Source organism: Hakea prostrata, chromosome 4 (genome assembly GCF_041222555.1).
Source record: "Hakea prostrata isolate BN-2017 chromosome 4, UWA_Hpros_2, whole genome shotgun sequence".
NCBI classification, from domain to species: Eukaryota; Viridiplantae; Streptophyta; class Magnoliopsida; order Proteales; family Proteaceae; genus Hakea; species Hakea prostrata.
This window is the reverse complement of record NC_142603.1, coordinates 45,592,717-45,613,881: the sequence shown is the minus strand read 5'-3', so window position 1 is coordinate 45,613,881 and position 21,165 is coordinate 45,592,717. Positions and strand designations below refer to the sequence as shown.

Here is a 21,165-nt window from a genome sequence, read left to right as displayed (position 1 = left end):
GCATCCACAAAGGGTTTCAAGTAGGTTGGCCTTGGAAGGTCTATATATATACACGTAGATACCATGGGCAAAGCTTGTCCTGTTGTTTTGATTAATTTATTTTCTTTTGTACAGGTAAAAAAAGTAATGGGTCACTTCATATTTTTGTTAAACAGTACTCGAGGTATTTTAGCTTGGTAGATATCTACTTGTAGATGAAAACAGTTGACCAAACATCGACATTTGAATTTCTTCCTTCTCTGGTAAATAGTATCTCTACCTTTCTGTTCCCTTCTCTTCCCTTCTCTTCCCTTCTCTTCTAGATATATGCTTTGAATCTGAACAAGCTAGGAACTATTGTGGAATAGTTTCCCATTAAAATTGGTAATCTCAAAGTGCATGTTAATTTTATGTCCCCCGGGGAGTCTCTTATTTGAAAGTTAAAATGCTGATTTCACAGTGAATGTTATTTCCTGTTCCCCTGGAATCTCTTCTCTCTCTCTAATTGTTTTAATTTTTTTGGAGTAGAATTAAATTAAACAAAAGAGTCAGATTTTGTCTTGGACAAGTGGGTCTTTGGGTGTATTTCATGTATTGCACTGATGTGGATTTATTGTATGTTTATTGGTTTTTTTGGCTTGCAGGAGTCTCCTTCCCTTAGTTGGGTCTTAGGGTTATTCTTCCTTCCTCTAGATTTCTCCATAGGTTAGTGCAAAAGAAATTTGGTTTACACAGAGGCATGGCATACAGAAACAAACAAGTAGTAAGTAGTAAGAAGATAAGGATGACAACCAAACATTGGTGAATATGATATTTCATGGAGAGACTATTTTCAAACTTGAATCTATGACTATCAGATTGCGAAAGCGCAACTTTTCCATTGCATTAAAAGCATGCCTGTAATATATCATCACCATTCAAATAAGCTCATTATAGATTTGAATTCTGATCAATTTTATTATTATTATTATTATCACTTGTTGGTCCTGCGTAAGAAGAAAGTGATACAAATTACAAACATTAAGCATTCATCAATCTTATGATTGTAATCTGATAAATTTAATATCTATAATTATACCACGAAAACATCACCAATCACCACACTAATTTTCACCACCTTTAATTTGGGTCTTTCATCTTGTTCAAACAAAATAAAAAGCCCACCCAACAACATTTGTTTTTTCAAATATATAATTATATATGGTCAAAGGCACGCTCCCATAAGACCCACAAGTTGATTGAACCAAAATCTTTCTGTTTGGAATCTTAACTGAAGCTGTACAAGTTGAAGTTCAAGATCTACTTCAAACACAAATCTCCCATTGCATTATTTTTTGGGTTCTCACTTGACTTCTTGGCAACTTTAGATTCATAATTCCACTTGTTCCTAGACATTAGGGTCCATATAAAGAGATTGGATATGATCATATCTTCCTGAAAAGAGAACTTCCCATGCCCAAGTGAAAAAGTGAAAGCTGGTCATCTCATCTCACCAAGGTCCACCACATTTAGGGCCAATGAACTGGATTAAAACCCACTAACCATTTTGAGATTTATAGTGGATTTCTTGTTGTGAAGATGAATAATATCATTAACCTTCTAATTAGAATGATTAATATGTTTTTGTAGAAAGGTTGTTCTATGAGTAATGATAGTATTTCTTAGTGAAGAGGTCATAGGTCCGACTTTTTCTGTAGTATACACATAAATAGTTCCCACCCACAATATGAAACTACCAATTCTGAAAAATATTATATATATATAGAGGAAAGCAAGCCTGTATCCTTACATACCATCCGAAATGAAATACATCAACAAAATCCGGGCATTCATCTTTCTCTTAGTTTTGATTTATCAAGTCTCAAAGTAGGAATCTAGCTAAATAGGATAAGTATTCCATCTCTCTCATGCATTCTTTTCAGGTTTCTCAGTATCGAAGAACATTCATGTCCATTCTTCTTCCACCAGATCCATTCTCTCTTTGGCAGTTAAAATAAAGGGCAGCAACAGGTAATCCAAGATTGTAAACCTCAGCATATTCTCTGGTGTTGAAGTTCTGACGCCAAGCTGGTGCATACACTGTCTGCCTACCCAGTTGCTGGAATAACATGAGAACATATCGATGGATTCCAACTGTTGGTTGTGGTCTCTCGTAGCACAATATCTCTTGCCCTGAGAAAGTCAATAAGAATTTTTTTAGTTAAGTGAAGCGGACCAAAGCATCTATATGTGTCTATGGCTCCATTATAACTGGATTGTTCCCATCAAGAAAGGTATTTTTCTTTCCTGAAATCATACTTTTAAGGAGTCTTATACTTTCTCATACGTAAGAGAAATGTAGTAGAGTAAAAGATCCTGATCTGATGATGCAAGAAACATAAGAAAAAGGAGTATGGGGGTTAGGCGAACCACCAGTAAGGATTCTAAGAGTTATTATATATAATCATGGTCCATGGCCTTGTCTGTCCACCTGAGGTCTATTCTATCGTCATCCTAGTGCAATATATAGTTTGGTCCAGATTCTCTACTTTGGATGGGTAAACATATCTCAACCTCTAATGGGATAATGGACCCACCTTCATCTCTGAGGTGTGGGTCCAATATCTTAACATAGAACCTCTACAAGTTTGGAACCTCTACCTATCAAAGTAGTCGTCTGTGTTACTCTCACATCCTCCACCATGAAGGAGGCTACGTGAAATCTATTAAAAGTTCCATCTGTAATTCATCTTTTCAACACTCAAAAGTGGACTCCATCTCCATTTTATGGTAGAAATGTGTGAGGGAAATGCATACATCTATTCTGAGGGATAAAGAATCCAAACTCAAACTATACTCCATGAAAAGGGAAAGATTGGTTCTATTTATCCTCACATTTGGTTTTTTTCTAATTATAAATGTCATGCTCCTTTTGATGTTTTTCTACTATATAATAGGGATGAGATTCATGTAAAACGCACTTGAGTTTCATATCTGAATTATTTTATAAGTATTAAACCATAGACTCAGCTTTATTATGTGATGAAAAAACATTAGTATCTACTCCCCAATGGTGATCCACACTTTGCCACTTTATCTGAAACCCTTCCAATCCACTGGGTGGCCTAAAGAAAACTCAGTCCCAAAACTTAAAAACCAGAAGGGTTTCTATCAGAAAGCGACGGTGTTCTACCCCAAGTAGTGGCAGCGTCATGTATGTCATGATGTTACGTTTGGGTGATGTGCAATTTTGGGTGATGTGTAGTCTAGAAACCAGATATCCAAGTACCGGGCACATCCATATTTCCATTTCTCCTGGAAAAAAGCAAATGGATCTCACAGAGAGCTTCGAAGTACAGCTCTGACAAAAATGATGACTGCAAGCGCAAACGTTTTTGTTCAGTATTCGGAAACTTGAGATGTCGAATGACAAGAAGCCAAGTAAAAGGACTGAAAGTTGGAAACTCACTCTCTCCAGGTCTATTTATCCAGAGAGAGAGATTGGGTTGTTCGACTGATGATGACTAGTAATAGGGGGTCAGAGGAAGGAAGTACTTCACAGTTTCTCCCAACTGGGCTGTTTGTCTTCTTTCTATCCAATGGGAGAGGGAGACAAATCTAGGACAAAGACCACCAACAAACCCTAGATCAAGTGGCTTAGCTGACCAAGCCCTAGCTAGTCCTTATCTTCTATTCTATAGAACTCAAGCCAAGCTTTGTTAGAAAGCTTCTAAGCTTCCTTCTGCAAAATCCATCATGTTCCTATTCTTGTCTCACCAACTTGTCTTTTTCAAGGTGTATGGGCAATCGAAAGGATTGCTCCCCAGAAAATGCTGAGTGGTACATGTTAGAAGCCACCTGAAGGAGTTATTGCTCAGGTGGTCCTGCAACTGCACTATCTAGAATATATATATATATATATTTCAACATGAACAGGGATCATATGGGCTGTTTAATTAAGAAATGGATTAGGCTCGACTGACTACATGCAGCGAATCAAGGCATCTAATCCGGGATTGTTAGCCAATAATCCCTTGCTTAAGTGATTAAGAAATATATTCCAATTCCACATATATAGACTTCACCCATTTTTTTTTGGGTAAACCGCATAGACTTCACAGTTAATAATGAATACGTGTGTTAGATATGCATTAATCTTTTGCGAATCTGGTGATATTCAATGATAGGATCCTACAGTTTAGGGCACAAACTCGAATATCGGCATTGCATCGTATCGATCACATGGCATGAAATTAATGAGCAAATGAATTGATTCAATTTAAGGTACATATGTTAAGATTATAAGGCATATATCTTAAGCCTTTATCAATCTGTTGTTGGTCAGGTGGAATTGAATTCCTTATAATTCTATTTATTAACATACATTAGTGAACACTAACAGCATTAAAATAGTATTTAATCCTTAAAAATAACTTGTGTTACTTACCAAAAGAAGCCCCAGTGGAAGGAACTTGTTTTACTTGCCAAAACATAAGTTGTAGGGATTCAAAAACAGCATTAAACTAGGATTAAATCCTTAAGAAGAAGAACTTGTGCTACTTACCAAAAGAAGCCCCAGTGGTTGCAGGGATATCTACCACCAACCTAAAAACCATCAAAAGAGATTTATCAGAAACCAAGTTCTTTGATGAAACAAGTCTGTTGAGCCAATAGCTTTGAATCCAAAGTAAGAGTGTGTGTGTGTGTGTGTGTGTGAGAGAGAGAGAGAGAGAGAGAGAACCAGTGCAAATATTCCCGTAGGGTTGGGCGACTTGGGCTGGGTGCATCAGGATCAACCATGATCTGCAAGAGAAACAAATAATTTGAAATAAAGAATAAAAGATAAGAAGCAACTGTAAGGCAGTTCTGCTGATCATGTATAGCTGAACTACCCATAAACCTGAAAGAGATGCCAGAGGCCAAAGTGGTTGGTAAGTTGCATTAGTGAGTATCATGCATGCACCCACTTTCTACTAAAATTACTGAAAGCAAAAGAAGAAAGGAGGAAGGCAAGCTTTAGTTTACCAGTGTATAAAAGGTCCTGAGATCATTTCCTCCAATCTCAACCCTAGGTTGAGTAACCACAGCAGAAGGCTTAAATTCACAGCCATTGCTAACTTCCCTAGAACCATAGGAGACCCTTAAAGATATTCTTCTATTAAAAGGATCAATAACATCACCTATAACACGACCAACTACTAAAGGATCTCTTTCTCTTTCCCTTGACATTATGGGTTAGAGTATCACTAAACCAATATAGCAATACCTAACCTAAAATGAAAGAAAACTATGGCAATGTTGCTGATGCCAGAGTAGCTCTGCACCCTCAAAGGGTTTGGGAAAGGAGAGAAGAACTAAAAGAAAGGAAATGAAGACTGCATGAAGACTGGAGACCTTCAAATGTGTAAGGAGATGAGAGATGGTTCTATTCAAAAGAGGAAGGCTATATTTATACACATTGTTGATAGAGATTCCTTTTCAGTTTTGCTTCCAGGTCTGCTGGTGAACTCATCTGCTTTAGTTCCAAATCCTAGGACTGATCTGCTCTGGCCATATTATTCTCTTTTCCATTGTAAAAGACAAGTGGGTCTTCCATATTCCAACTGGCTGTTACACACTCAAGCATTTCAGTCTAACAAATAAATCTTCTCTGTTGGATACGTGGGATATGTAGAAAATACCTAGTACCTGTTAAGGAATAACTTGTAGGGCCCGTTTGGTTTCACTGAAATTCTAATGGCACCTTTTATTGTTTTTAATATATACGTAACTAAGCTAGTTGGTTTACGTGATAAAATGATAGGGCAATTTCAACCATTCAATATCAATATCCTTTGTCAACTTTCCTGTTTCTTGAAACCTAGGAGTTGTATAGCAACATTCTTCTTTTTTTTTTTTTTTTTCTCTTCTTTTTTTTGGAATACAAACAACTCAAAACATCTACGTGTGGTTCGGTCTAGTTGTTGTGTTTTTTTCCTCCATTTTTAAACCAAATGGGATTTTGGCATGCTTTTGAGCCCACTTTGAGAAACATTTAGTATTTCTCAAAAAAAAAAAAAAAAAACTTCCCTTGAAAAGGTAGATGGGGCATTCTTATCTTTTTGATATCAAAATCTAATCTTTTATTTTGAAACATTAAAACTCAAAGTTTCTTCATTGGTTTATTTATTTATTTCTTCTTTGTATAGCCATATATACACGATTTCAGCAATCTGAGAAAGAGTGGAAGGGTCTTCGGGGCGTATGCCTTATCTTTCTTGAATTTCTCTTTCCGGTGATGCGAATGTTGTCAATTTTATTTTCATATATTACCAATATATATATACATATAAATATATATATACATATATATATATATATATATATATATATATATATTATATATATAAAGAAATTATATCGAAATAGAAAAAAAGATTTCTTATTTAAAAATAAGAAAATAATAATAGAAATATCACCATATAACCCCTTGGTAATCTCGGTAAAATTCATGAAAGATGTTCTATTAGAAATATATTTTTATTTCTATGATACCTAAAAAAAAAAGGCAAACTGAAGCTTTTCCACAAGCCTGAGAGGGGAAAGAGGGTTCTAATGCATGCTATATATTAATGGTCCATTCTGAAGAGGGCACGTATGTTTAAGATTAAAAGGATGATGTGATGAACCTTTTCCATAAAAATGTGGTTAGGGCCTGAAGTTATGTATGTGGGGTACTCAATACTACTCACTAGTGAGACAGACATTCTTCAATATCAGAATAATATTGGAGATTTTGTGCTCTTTGTCCCCCATTGGATGGGTCAATGGTTAGCATCAAATCATTTTAGTGAGTCACTCATGTCATATTCTAAAGATGATACCAAGCAGACCCTGATGAATTTTCATATTTGAATTAATTGGTCCTTCAATGTAAGAAATCAATTTTATTTTGAAGTACCAGAACTTCAGAATTGAAGTAGAAATCAAACCAAAGAAACCCTAGTCAAGTTTGAGTTGCCCACGCCATCTCTCCCTCTGTAGTGACGTAGGAAAGTCAGAGTGGACACTATAGCTTTATTTCTATCCTTCTGTCTCTTGTAGTTATGACCTGAAAACCTGAGGAAGAGCTCTTTGCACCCACTCAAGCTACCACCTTTTCTGATGCAGGCTTTGTGTTTGGTATCTCAACTGCACACTCAAGTGAGCTTCAAACTTAAATCTTTTGGTCTCTTGTGGGTAACCTGAAATTAATATGCTAATTTCAAGGTTGATCCAAAGCTCATTCCAGTCCTAAGATCAATCGTAACCATTAAAAACATGACAGGTTGAAGGAGAGAGGGTTGGGGAATATCCAAGTGGCAAGGATGATAGCTTGGATCGTGATGATGGTAAGAGAGAAAGAGAGAGAGAGAGAGAGAGAGACTAGAAGGAACAAGACGAAGCAGACAAGGCCATGACATGAATATATCAAAGGATTGATGAAATGTGTTTGAGAGAAAGAGAAGAACAGAGAATCTAAATCTTTGACATCTTTTGTCTTCTGTCAACTTTCCGCATCTGTTGAACAGATTGGCTGGAAAACAAACTTTCCCAAAACGGCAAGTGGCTGATTGACCTTTGCTGGTGGGTGGGTGAAGCTAGGAAAGCTGAACAAACCTGAGAGTTGTGAGAGTTGGAAAAGGAACCTAACAAGAAATGGAATCGACAGGTCATAAAAACTTCCCAAAATGAAAAGGGAGTATAAGTCTCAACTCCAATTTGGATACCATCACAGTGCATGGTAGTCTCATAACTCTAGATTCCTACTCAGGGCTTTAGAACCCTTAAAGGCATAAACCAATATCTAGATAGGTATTGATACTTAAATTAAAACTATTTTAAAATTGAATTTTTTTTATTATGGTTCAACAGGGTTGGTTGAAGTCTAATCACCACTATTTCTCAACTTTTTTTTTCTTTCACCACACATTGTGTAGGGCTCATGTTTGAATAGGATATAATAATTCAGAGGTAAGATCTCTAGTGGGTCTCACATAAGCCCTAGTATATATGGAGAGAAAAACGTAAGAGGAGCATACAGTGCTCCTTGATGAAGAGGTGCTCCAGACTCGCGAGCTTGGTTGTGGATGCTAGCTCTATTAGTTCCAAAAGAATGTCTTGTATTGGTTGTCTATCTTTTTTCAAATGCTTAAGAAAATTGATTAGGGTTTGGTTGGACTACTTGTCATTTTTACCATCATCATCTAATCTTGGTGCACACCAACACTTCGGGAGGTTAGAGTTCAAATCTAGTTAAGGTTGAGGCTTCTTCCCTCTCTATATATAAATTAATAAATAAAACAATAAGATTCTATCATAAGATATTGTTCCAATGAACGGTTGACATATGGTAGAAAACTGAACAGTGAAAGATTCAGGTTGTCACTCGAAGTAACCTTTAGAATCTAACATTAGAGTTTGAAGAGGATTCAAAACATTATATGAAAAATCAACTCTTGAGGTATGATTCACTCGACAATTGAATATCTTGCTTGTCTTTGTACTCATTCTTCACCTCTTCAATTATGCAAATCTAATTTAGACATCAAAGAATTCCCCCTCTGAATCTGTGTTAGATCTCTTTCATATCTTCCACCTTTTGTAATCCAGATTTTGATTACAACACTAGGCAAACAGTTTCATTGTTTGGCGTAGCAGCCATTAGTATCATCTTTCTATAAGATTATAAAAAAAATATATATACATATAAATACAAAACAACCTGAAGTGGTCCAATCACATCAATGGTTGGCAAGGTAGCTAACTTAAGAGTGCTCCTCACGCTAACTTTTCGATTAGACACCTTGTTGCAGAAGAGGAAAATAGTGATAATGGGTTACTTTCATTGGCCCTAGTCTAACATAGATTTGAGTACAAACGTGAACTTTTCTACCAAAAAAAAAAAAAAAAAAGGTACAAACGTGAACAATTGGAGGGTTGCTCACTTGCTCCTTAATTTAGTGAAGTGGTCAGATTGTTTTCCTTGTATTGAGGTTTCGGATGTTTCTTAACCCCGTGAAATGTTGCTCTTGATCCTTTTTTCTTTTATTATTATTATTATTATTATTATTATCTATCTATTTTGAGTTTGAGATAGTGACATAGGGGCGAACCAAGATCCAATATTGGAGGCGATTGGGGAAGTACCAATGGTTTTTCGTCACTTATATTGTATGGGTCCTTATAAGACCAGTTGGGGGTCCCACCTATGATTTATTTTATTATACTAAAAAATAGACCCACATATATTTTGTGAAGCCCTTACATATTTGATAAAAATAGGTAAATTATTAATAATGATATTTTTTTTTCAACACGATATAGGTAAATGAAAGCATCAGTACAAAAAAAAAATACACCTGATTTGAACCCTAAAAAATTATATGCAAACCAATTTTTTTTTTTTTTTTTTTTTGGTTTTTAGGTTAGAGATGCAAACCAATGATAGGTAGTTACTTTAGTAACTATAGACATTTTATTCATAATATAAAATCAAATAACAAAAATTACAGGAGAAACAAAGAATAATAAAAATAATGCAGGATTGGTAGAGTGGTAAAAATTCATACTTCTCAATGGAGAGGTCATGAATTCAATCCTTGCAGACAGCGTTTCCCCCCAAGGATGTAAACAAGGTGCGCGCAAGCTGGCCTGGATGAACTTTAGCTTCAAAAAATTACATAATTGCGGGTTCTCTCTCTCTCTCTCCATCTTTTTTTTATTCTTTCAATTCACTTCCTTAACCTTCTTCTCAGTGGCTGGTCTCTCTGCCTCTTCTCAGATCTTGATGAGAGGGATCTTGGGAATTTTCTTAAAGGAAAAAGTTGGGCATATGTAATTAAATCAAGCACATGAGAGAATGGATTTGATGTGTGTGTTTGTATGTAATGGGTGGGGATGTGAAAATTGATGTGATAGGCAACACTAATTTGTATAGGTTTGTAAGACATGGAATTTTTTCTTTGGTTCCTTTTATTCTTTCTTTTTCCTACCAAAATATGTGATGTAGGTTTATCTTCAAAGAGTAAGATACAAGAATTCAGATACTGATAACACATATATTACAGGGAATTGTTTTGCATTTAGCTCTATCCTAATCATTTTTACTATTTTTTAACTTTTTGAATTTTCCTTAATGCTTTGAACAATAGTTAAGATATAGGGGGCCCTAGATATGACCATGGTCCTATAGGTGTCCCCTAGATTGTTGCCTTTCCGTTGGGGTATAGTGTTAATCTTATAAGTTCAATATTTTTGTCAATTTTTTCATTCTCTATATGTTTTTATTTTTGTTTTTGGGAAAATTCATCACGGGTTTAAAAACAAACTAAAACTGAGAATAACTCATTATCTTCTCATCTTCGAAATTTAGCACTTTCCATGTGAACTAACAAATAACTTGCAAAAATAAGTCAAGAATAAGAAAGGAAAAAAAGAAAAAATAATTAGAACTTCTTAATTCATCAAGGCTCGTATGCTTTACCACTGTCAGAGAAGATTATCATTATCCAACTCCAACAATAATGCATTCTGTGGCAATTTTGTTAATGCTTAATCCCCAAATGCATATAGAGCAGATGATTTCAAATGTAAGAGAGGAGGCCATTGCTGAATTGTGCTTTTCCTCCCATTAATCTGAATTAGAACTATTATGTTGTGGGCCTGTGACCAAATTATTCTCATTCCCATTTCAAGAGTAAGGCAAGCTTGCAAGTATCCCTTTGATATTATGAAGAAATGGCTCACATGGCCTTTTTTGTCTAGTCCATAGTATCTGTAACCTTTCTCAAGTGGATATTCAGAATCCAATCTCATAATTTGGTATATATGATGCCAAAATGACAAAGAACAAGGCCAAACAGAAGATTGGATAGAAAATGGAGAACTCTGTTTCTCAAAAATTTCTTCAGTAACAACAATATTCAGATGCTCTCCAAAAGATGCAAAAAACATGGTTTTACAGTGCCAAGAAACCCTAAAACGAAAAAAATACAAATTGACGAAAATGCCATTTGAAAATAGTAAAATGCCCAAAACGCCCTCAAAACGATCCCGAAATGCGAAAAAACAATGTTCATCACCGCAAAGCACTGAGTCCTTCCTCATGAGCTCATTTCGGATCAACGTGACGAAGTTTAGCCCATTCTGAGTCTGAAACCCCAAGATACCTCATGGCCCACCCCATATGCATCAATATACCAAATGCAAAGCAAAGGTTGGGGACTAAGTTGAAGGTCCAAGTGAAGTCTGTCCAAGCAAAGTCTCCATGATGGGATTGTGGGTTGAACTGGAGCATAGTGTGTTGTGAAAACTTGCACAAGGATTTTTGAATTAGAACCAAACTTCATCTTTATTTCCTTAGGAATTTTGACAACCTCTTATTGATAGAATTTCTTCTGATTGTGGGTGATCGAGCTCCCTCTCCCTTTGAACTTGGGTCCTTCAAACTATGTGTTCCTGATTTGATGACTTGTGCAATTTCATAGGGATCCTCCCGGCATACGGCGCTAAGTTGTGTTTTTTTTTTTATATGTCAATAGTCTTGAGATCTAGGGTTGGTTGTTGTTTTAAACCATGTTTGGAACTCTTGTGGACCCTGGATTTTGTCTAAAGCAAAAGCCAAGCCAATAGAGACCTCACCAAGTTGCCTTTCGTGCACTGGGGAGGGTCGCCATAGGGGATCGCCCCGAGAGACCCCCCCCTTCTTGTTGGGACGACCACACCCCTTCTAGGATGAAACCAAAAAGGGTGGGGTCAAGTGAGGGTTGCTTGGCCTTGCTGTCTGGGTGTTGGATCTATGTCTTGACCCGTGTTTCTCTAATGTATTTCTATCTTAAACCATGATTTATTTAGGGTGTTTAGAGATGTGTTAGACCTTCTTTTTGGTATTATTTGGAAGGATTATATTCCACTTATCAGGTGAGGGATTCAACCCCATGTGTGCATGTGTTTAGAGCATGATTTCTAAGTTAATGCCCATCATATATTGATGACCAATAGGATTATGGGTGCATAGTCTAAGTTGGTTAGTGTTATATAGGATACATCATTCTCTAGTTTAGGCAATGACATCGGACTGAGTTGGTTGGTGCCACATGGAAGGTATCTAAACCTAGAACGAAATGATTAAGTAGATGACTGTGCATTGGGCTTAGTATCTCCCTAACACACGCCCGATTCTCATACTGATGGTCATGGTGAGAGAGTGTGATCCTAATCCTCAGCCATGGTTGTTGAGTGAACTAATATCCCTATACATCGGTTGTGACGCCCAGTTTGGTCGGAGCTGTTGGGGTCTATGTGAGACTTTCCCAGAGGAGGCTGGTGGCATCCCTTAATTCGTGTCTACCTACTTAGAAACTGGCATGGTTAGAGTTATAAGTGCATCATTGCATTGCATTGCTTTATATTTTCATTCATTCTTTCATGATTAAATATGTAGCATATATTGTTGATGATCTCATTGAGTTCTGTGGAACTCATCCTTTGTAGAGATCTTTGTTTCTAGATTGTATTGTAGATTACGATGCCTCAAAGCTTCAAGCTTACTAGACGGCGGCTACCAATGCCTATGAGATACCAGATTATGTCGATGACACAATGTGCATGGTAACGTGTGTGCATGTCTAGACTGTTCATACAACACTTAGCCCTTCGCTTAGGAAGATGGAAATCTTTAGAGAAGAAACTCAAACATTCAAGTTTATTATTTATCAATTGATTAAGGACGTTTAGATGATGTAAACATTCCTAGTTTTGATACTTTTTGGGAGATTCCTTTGTGATAGTTTTCTATTTCATATATTGTTCTTATTATTTATTCTTGCTCGTGATGATATTATTATGTGGAATGATTTTGTGATTGTATGGTAAACTTGAACTTTTGACTGTAGATCACTCCCTAAGGTAATTGGGTGGGTCCGATACCGGCTAGGTGGATGCGACATATAGGATAGTCCTTGTCGTGCACATTCAAAAACTCCGCAGGCATCCTGATCACCGCAAATACATTGTTAGACCAATTTATCTTCCCTATCAGACATATAGTATATGGGAGTATCCTTGAAATCTGAGGTAACCTCTCAGCTTCCTAATGTGCCTGAGTCTAGAGGTGGCTCCATTCGTTTGTAGGCATGGTCTATAGGGGATGGTGGCCGGGAGGTCCGATCACCTTGTTCTTGCGCACCAATCCCTCGCCCTTCCTGATGAGCGTCGGGGTCTTCATCAGTTTCATTTCAGGCTAGTCAAGCCCCCTGGACCAGTTGTTTCTCCAACATGATCAGAGTATCTTCTCGAGCTTGCCCATGAGCCAGGGGTCGAATCCCTACACTCTGGCACAATCCAGCCACCAGTTTGATCAAATTCCTACACTCTGGCAAAATTTGGTGTAATAAAGAAGTTACACATTCTTGCAAGTAGCTCTTTGATATTCTAAACAAATGTTTCAGAGTGCCTTTTCTATCTAGTTCATGGTACCTACTATTACCTTTCACAAGTGAATATTTAGAATTTAATCTCATAATATGGTATATACCAAATGCAAAGTTCTATTTTTCTAGTAAAGGGAAGAGAATTGAATCCAGATCAAACCAAAGTGGGAATTTTGGAGTCACTAAAAAAATATGATTAGTTCATTGCGCCTTCTGTATCCTTTCTGAAAAGTGGATTTTTAGAATTCAATCTCATAATATGTTATATAACAATTGTAAAGTAGGTATTTTTCTAGTAAAGGGAAGAGAATTGAATTCAAATTAAACCAAAGTGGGAATCTTGTAGTGACTAAATAATATAAATCTTTAACTAACTACAAAACATTTCAGATAGATTCGTAAAATTTTATTATGTTTGAAGACCAAATCAGTTCGATTCTAGAAGAAAAATAAATAATTCAAGTATGATTACCATATTTATTTAAAGTTTAAAGTAAAACAAAGGGTTCTATTTTTATTCTAAATTCACTTTTCAATTCTTTCCTTCCCCTTATTCTCTTCTAGATGGGATCATAGTTTAAAACTGTGATGTCTTGATTGGAGTAGCTTTTTCTCTTCCTCTCATGGGAAGAAAATGAACACTGGCCCAAGAGCCATTCTAGAAAATAGAGTAATGTGATCAGTTATTTTGTTAATAATTAAAATTTAAATCAAATGGTTAGACTTGACATGTTAAAACCTTAAATCCTATGATGGAATTTTAGTAGTTTTTCATTTGGGAAAAACTGACTTTCTTAAAATTCAATAATCTCTTGTATAATACAATTACAAACTCTTTGTTACTCCTCCCTACTCTATTCAGCCTTCTAGAGGCATGCATGAAGGTTGTCCTTCGAGTTTACATTTTTGTAGAAGCAATAAACTGTCTATCCCATCATCTCTTTAAAGCTTATAGTGATCTAAACTTGTATTTTAGATTTTCTCTGGGGCCTTAAGGGTTAAAGCAATTGCTCCAGCATTCCAAAATAGAGGTCTTTAAATAGACATTCCTATAATTAGGGGTGTAAACTGATTGGATTCAGATCGAATAGTGGTAATACCATATTCGCATCCTATTATATTCAGACGGTTTCAGATAATATACTATCGGTTTTCGGTTGGATTCAGTCGGATTCAGTTAATATCCTATCGGTTTTTGGTCGGATTCAGATGATAATCAGATAGTTATGTTCTTTAGTAGATTCTTATAAATAAGCATGAACATAGATTGAATACAAGTTTTTTATTACTTGTTGACAACTTTTTCATTTTATTTGTAAAGATTAGGTTTGAAATTTAAGAATTTAGCAACTTTGGTAGTTATCTTAGTAGGAAATTTAGAAAAATAGTTGCATATATCAAGTAAAAAAATTAAAAAAAATAAGATAAATAAATTCAAATAAGTAACTTAATCGGATAATTCAATTGGACGGATTCAAATACTACTAATAGATGGAATGCGAATTTGGGAGCAGATTTCGGTTATTCATTTACACCCCTACCTATAATGTTTCATAACTATAGGCTTTCAAAGTTGGACGCATTCAAAGTTGGACTCTCATTGAACATGTTAGTCCTATCCAATACTGATTGCTGCTAAACCATATTTTTTTCCCTCTAAAACCCAAAACTATCTCTATCCTTCAAGTAATATGGAATTACATAAATACCCTTCTGAAAAATAGAGGAAAATAAAGAGGGAAGCTGTTAAAATAAACCTAAAACTCTGAAGATGACCAAAAAACAATAGGATTGGTTATCGATCAATTATATAACAGATAATTCAAAGAGAGAGATATCAGATAAATATGTAGCAACAAAAGGAAGCTACAATTTTTTAATTCAATTAGTATATTTATAGAGGAACTGCCATTTAAAAAACAAATCAATTGACTCACTATGAAACGTGTCTAAGCACTTCCAAAAGACTAGAACAAAGAGAAGAAACTGGTCGCAACTTGGGGGATAAGTGGCCTTTGTGAACATTTTGCAGAAATGAAGCAATTTTCGAACACTCTCCTTTGCATTAGTTTCTGCAAAGTCCAAGCTTCTTTTTTGTATCTTCAAATTTTCTGACCTGCAGTGGCTCTCTTCACCTGCTTCAGCTAGGTGGACCTGAGGTTCTGGTAAACTTTTAGTGACATTCGTAAGCTCAATGCTCTTTGTTGCAACTGATTGGCAGTGCAATTGAGATCTCTCGATTTATCAATGCCTGTCGACGTTTTTCCCTTTTCTGAATAGTCCTTCTGGTGCTATGGCAACATAGCTTGTCTTCAGCCTTTAAATGCTAGTTGGTAAGCATAATGCGTTTAGCTTTGTCCTGAACATCCGTTTTACTCCAATGATTTTTCTATCTTTTGGTTTGTCACGAGCTCCGAAGTCTTGTTTTTCTTGATCATTGATATCCTTCTTCCATTTCGGATCCTTGATAGCTTCCTCAATTCCAACAAGTTCACAAATAACAAAGTTGCACCCTTGATAAATATCAGATAGCAACCTTGTTCCACGGCTTGGTAGTTCATCTCTCTTCTTGCCATTGTTCTGATATTTGGAAGGGAAGACTTGATTTCAGCTTGCTAATGAATGCCTCTTGATTATTCCAGTCCCACTCTCCTCTTCTTTGAAGGAAACATCTCGATTGATAATCAAATTTCACCTTCTAGGCCTTAAGAGGAAGAGCTTTAGCCCTTATTTTTTTGTCAACTTTATGATGCTTAACTTGTGGAACAAGAGAGAAGCACAAGAAACCAAGACTTGAAGTTATTTGAATGAAGGTTTATAGCCAGACCAAATTTCGAATGGAGTTTGATCCTTTAGTGCTTTTCATTGGCAACCTATAACGTAGAAAAATGGTTGTGTTGGCTGCCTAGGTCCAAAAACTCTTTGGCAAAGCTTTCTCATTAAGCACGCATCGAGTCATCTCCATGATGTAACTATTCTTATGCTCACTAAGTCCATTTTGTTGTGGAGTATAGGGAGCCATAAGCTAACGTTCAATCCCAGTTTCTTCACAAAATGAGTTAAACTGATTCGAAGTGTACTTTCCATTGTCAGATCTAATGCACTGAATTTGGTTGCCAATTTGCTTTTCTACTATCTTCTTGAATCTCCAAAATGTGCTTGCAACCTTAGATTTATACTTCAGGAAGTAAATCCAACATGTACATTCCGCTAAAGTCATCTATGAAGATGACATAAAATCTGCTACTAGCAAGAGATGGAGTTCTACGAGGACCAACAATTAGAGTGATTCAATTGCAGTTTGTGAGAGGCTTCCAGGTTGATCTCGGAAAGGGGTTTCTATATTACTTGCCAACTTGCAGGCATGACAATGTGGCAACTTGTTTGCAAGATATGGCAATCTGTATCATGGCTCTATTTGCTTCAAGTCCAACTTTCTTGAAAATGACAATGGGCTAATCGTTTGTGCCAAACTTCAGTCATGTTTTCTTCCATGGGATAGGCAATTTGCTCCTCCTTGGTTGGTGCAAATGAGAAGCTTTTGCAACTCATCTTACCTCTGAAAGTTTATCTTCCTTCTGCATCTTGAATGCAGCAGATTTTATCTTCAAAGATCACCTTGAATCCTTTTTCAATGAGCTTCCCTACACTCAATAAATTCTGATTTATATCAGGTACAAAGAGAACTAACTAAATGAATTTTAAACCTAATTTTGTTGTAAAGGGAACGGTTCCCTTTACTTTCACTGGAATGTGATCACCATTTCCAATTCTGGCTTTGGTGATTACAACGGGTTATATGGTTTGTACAACCAGTGTCTATCAACCAGCTTTTGCTTGATTCGTTGGTTGAGAAGCAGGTTGCCACAAACAATTTATCTTCCTTCTCTTGGTCTGCAACTTGAGCATCTACATTTGGCTCTTGTTTTGATTATTTTTGCATGTTACTGTCCCGTGTCCAAACTTAATGCATTTGTAAGACTAGTAAACTTACACATGCATATGCTCATGTAGCCCATATATGAAGGTGTAGAAAAGAATATTAGATAGACGGAGGCAAGTAATATATGACTTGATAATTAATTAGTTTTATAGATTTGTAGAAGAAAAAAAAACCTAATAATCTCATAATACTTTGCCTAGTTAGATATTGGATTAATAGTTCAAGTAGAGAGTTCGAGATACATCCTTACTCTTGCTAAAGATACAAAAACTTTTCAAAATTAGGTTGGGCCAAATCTCAACCAGATAAATGCATCCCAAGTCATACTTGTAGATATCCATTAATTAGAAGGTTGTTGGATGTACCAAAAAGGTAAATAATATTTTGAACTCTCTCTCTCCATTTTGCTTTGATGAATCAGAACTACTTTGTTTGTTAATACATTATGCATGATAGAGGATAACAAATGATAATACAAAATCTGATAGATAATTGGGAATTTTTGTGGCTATTATCACTTTCTTTGTTCATTCTATGTATTTTGTTATAATTACCACAATGGTTTACAATTTGACTTTTTTTTTTTAATAAATTTTATCTGGTGGAGACAATTGAAATACTACCAACCACTAAAAAGAAAACTCCGAGTAATTTTTTTCAAATTTCATAACAATACAAACTAAATTAGATTTTTTATTTTTTAATGAATTAAATGATTATCCAAATCCTTCAATTACAAAATTTTATATATTTCAATATACATATTAGGTGGGTTTTGGCATGTTCTTTTTATTTTGAATTACAAATGTGAAGCATTATTATATTAGAATTAATTGAAAACTAAAGTGATAATTTTGCAACAATTGTTGTGGACTTAAAATTTTGTTGGAATTATTGTGATATTAGGTTAATCCGATAACTATTGTTTTTAGTGGTTATAAACAGGTTGATAAAGAGAAGAACTGACACGTGCCCTGGTTGAATTTTCATAATATGGGCTCCACCAAGCCTGTGAAAACTAGGGTTGTGACATAGGGACTCTCAATAAGAGATTCTCTTTTTAGTCTTTCGATACAAGGCTAGGTGTTTTCTACAAGAGGCGATCATCAGTCTAGTCTATCTTTCCATTTTGCAATCTTGTTTCATGCCCTCCCATTTGGGTACACTAAGTACCAGGACTTATAGAAGCCGTTTCATGCCCTCCCATTTGGATACGCTAAGTACCAGGACATAAGCCATTAGCATTTCTTTTTTCTTCTTTTTTTTTTTTTGCTCCCTCTCCTCCCTCCTTGCTCTTTCTTTTTTTTTCATTTTTTTTTTTTTTATACTATTTTTATATTCAATTTCAGTATTGCATTACTACCCTGTCCATTTCAATGTACCTCTTGCACTTTAATCATCACTTAGCTTGATCTGAATAAGACTTTTAACACAATTCATACAATCCCATCATTTAAATAAGAAATACATGCCCCTCCTATAATTTTCCAAATTTTTAGGGGGAAATCTATTTCTTGCAACGAGTTGAGAGGAACATCTTGAAAAAAACAGATTTTGAACATCATTTAAAATTCATAATTTAAAAGAAATTTGATAAATTTAAACGATTTTGTAAAATCTTGAAGAAGTTGGTTGATAATGGAGATTTGTCGAAACAACAATATTTAGCTGCCTTCAAAAACGGCACAAACATGATTTATAGGCAAAAAACCCACAAAAAAACAATACGAAGCCCAATAAGAAATCGGAGCCGGCGCACCCGGCGAAACCCCAACAGCAAAATCTCCCGAAATTTGCCCAAAAACCGCATTCGACCCTCCCCCCCAATTTCGCGGGGGTATTTTTGGTCATTTTAGGTTGAAACTTGGTATCTACCCTAATTTGATATCAATATTTGGTAAATTTGAGTTATTTCCTATAAATTGTTCCATTTAAATTCTTCTTCATAGCCACATCTAACATTACCTTCTTGAGGCCTAAATCATTCTGACATAATTGGAAAGATTACCCGTTGACCTTGAAGATTCCATTACAGAATCCCTTCATAATTTAAATTATTTCCATAAATTCTTTTATGTATATACTATTCCCTAACCACATTTAGCACATTGACTTTTGAGGCCTAAATCATTGGAATATAATTGGTAAGATTGCTCATTAATCTTGAAGATTTTGCAATAAATTGTCTTCTTAATTTGAATTATTTCTAGAAATTATTCTATGTAGATTATCCACCCTAATCACATTTGGCACATTGCCTTTTGAGTCTTGAATCATTGAGACAGAATTGGTGAGATTATCCATTGACCCTGAAGATATTCGGCTATAGAATCACGAGAGAAATCGCCTAAAAATAGTGAAAATTTGGAAAAATATAGATATTTTGACAATCTATCGTCGATTTAGAGATATATTACGGAATATCACCGAAATTTCTGCAATATTCTGCAATTTTGAAATTCGGTGGCCTTTTCGGTTAGCCTTTCACCGAAAATTTAGTGAAATTTTTCCTAAATTTTGCTGAATGGTTGTATATTGAATGCCACTAAAAAAAGTAAAATGCCTAAGCGCCCTCAAAACTATCCCGAAACACACAAAAAATGACATCCATCAGCGCAACACATGAGTCCTTCTCACAAGCTCATTTCGGATCAACATGATGAATTTCATCCCATCCTGAGTCCGAGACCCTAAGTTACGTACCCCATGTGCCCCCATATGCATCATTCTCCCCTGCTAGGAAAAGATTTGACCTCAAAACTGCTTCATCCTCACTCGTATCAATAAGTTCAAGTGTTGCTTCTTCTGAATGATAAGGTGACAAATCTGCTACATTAAAGGTGATAGAAACATTGTACTCACCAGGCAGTTCAATCTTGTAAGCACTATCATTAGCACTAAAGAGATGTGGATCTTACCACTAAAGCAACTTTGCATTGGAAAATCCTTGTTTTTCTCCCACTACTAATCGGTAACTTCCTATCACCACCTTAATCTGTGGAAACTACCTTCCCTCCCATTATTTTCTCGCAAATTTTTTTTTTTTTTGGGGGGGGGGGGGGGGGCAATCTATTTTCCTTGCATGGAGTTAGAGAGGAACTTCTCTTTGAGAAATAAAGATAGATTCAAAACCTTCAAACATGAAACTCTTCAACCTATATATATATATGTGTGTGTGTGTGTGTGTGTGTGTGTGTGTGTTTGTGTGCATGAAACTCTTAAGAAATTTGGAAGCTTATTATTGTTACTTTATGTCTCCGATTTTGGCTAAGAAGTCATAGGTCGATGGAAGCCTTAGTGTTGTCGAAACGACAAAGAATCAAGGTCAAATCAAAAGGTGGATTGATAATGAAGAACTCTGTCTCTCGAACGTTTCTTTGGAAACAACAATATTTAGCTGCCTTAAAAAAGGCGCATACAAAACATGATTTTATAGTGCCAAAAAAACCCTAAAACAAAAAAACATAAAATTACGAAAATGCCACTAAAATGGTAAAATACCCAAAACGCCCTCAAAACAATCCCGAAACGTGAAAAAACGACGTCCATGAAAATTGACCAACTCCAATTGACAACAAGGGTAAAAGCATTTTGGGAGCTCCCCCCATGAAAATTGGCCAACTCTAGTGTTTCAAATGCCAAGGATTTAGACAGCTAGGGAATGCCCTAGTAGAAACCTTTATGTTGGAGGAAAAGACCATGAGGACTTAGACTAGGATGATGATCAGGAGCCTGAGTATGAGGACCATATACCAGACGAGCACATATTTGATGAGGAGCTTGATAATGTAGATGGACTTAGGCTTGGAGTTG

At 35.8% G+C, this 21,165-nt stretch overlaps 1 protein-coding gene across 1 annotated transcript; it reads right to left on the bottom strand.

Annotated features, from left to right (window-relative positions):
- Positions 1-1,906: 1,906 nt before the first annotated feature.
- Positions 1,907-5,187, bottom strand: LOC149019112 (protein VERNALIZATION 3-like). The gene is made up of 4 exons (XM_089154479.1): positions 4,984-5,187; positions 4,700-4,761; positions 4,523-4,563; positions 1,907-2,151 (listed from the first exon to the last, which is right to left on the bottom strand). Exons 1-4 carry the CDS (start codon positions 5,185-5,187, stop codon positions 1,907-1,909), a joined length of 552 nt encoding a protein of 183 aa, XP_089010605.1.
- Between the last annotated feature and the right edge of the window lie 15,978 nt (positions 5,188-21,165).

Excerpts from the sequence above, each read along its gene's own strand:
- LOC149019112 (XM_089154479.1), bottom strand. The coding sequence starts at position 5,187 with ATGTCAAGGGAAAGAGAAAGAGATCCTTTAGTAGTTGGTCGTGTTATA. Across the intron at positions 4,564-4,699 it reads CTACGGGAATATTTGCACTG|GTTGGTGGTAGATATCCCTG; the intron begins GTTCTCTCTCTC and ends GATGGTTTTTAG. Across the intron at positions 2,152-4,522 it reads AACCACTGGGGCTTCTTTTG|GGCAAGAGATATTGTGCTAC; the intron begins GTAAGTAGCACA and ends TGACTTTCTCAG.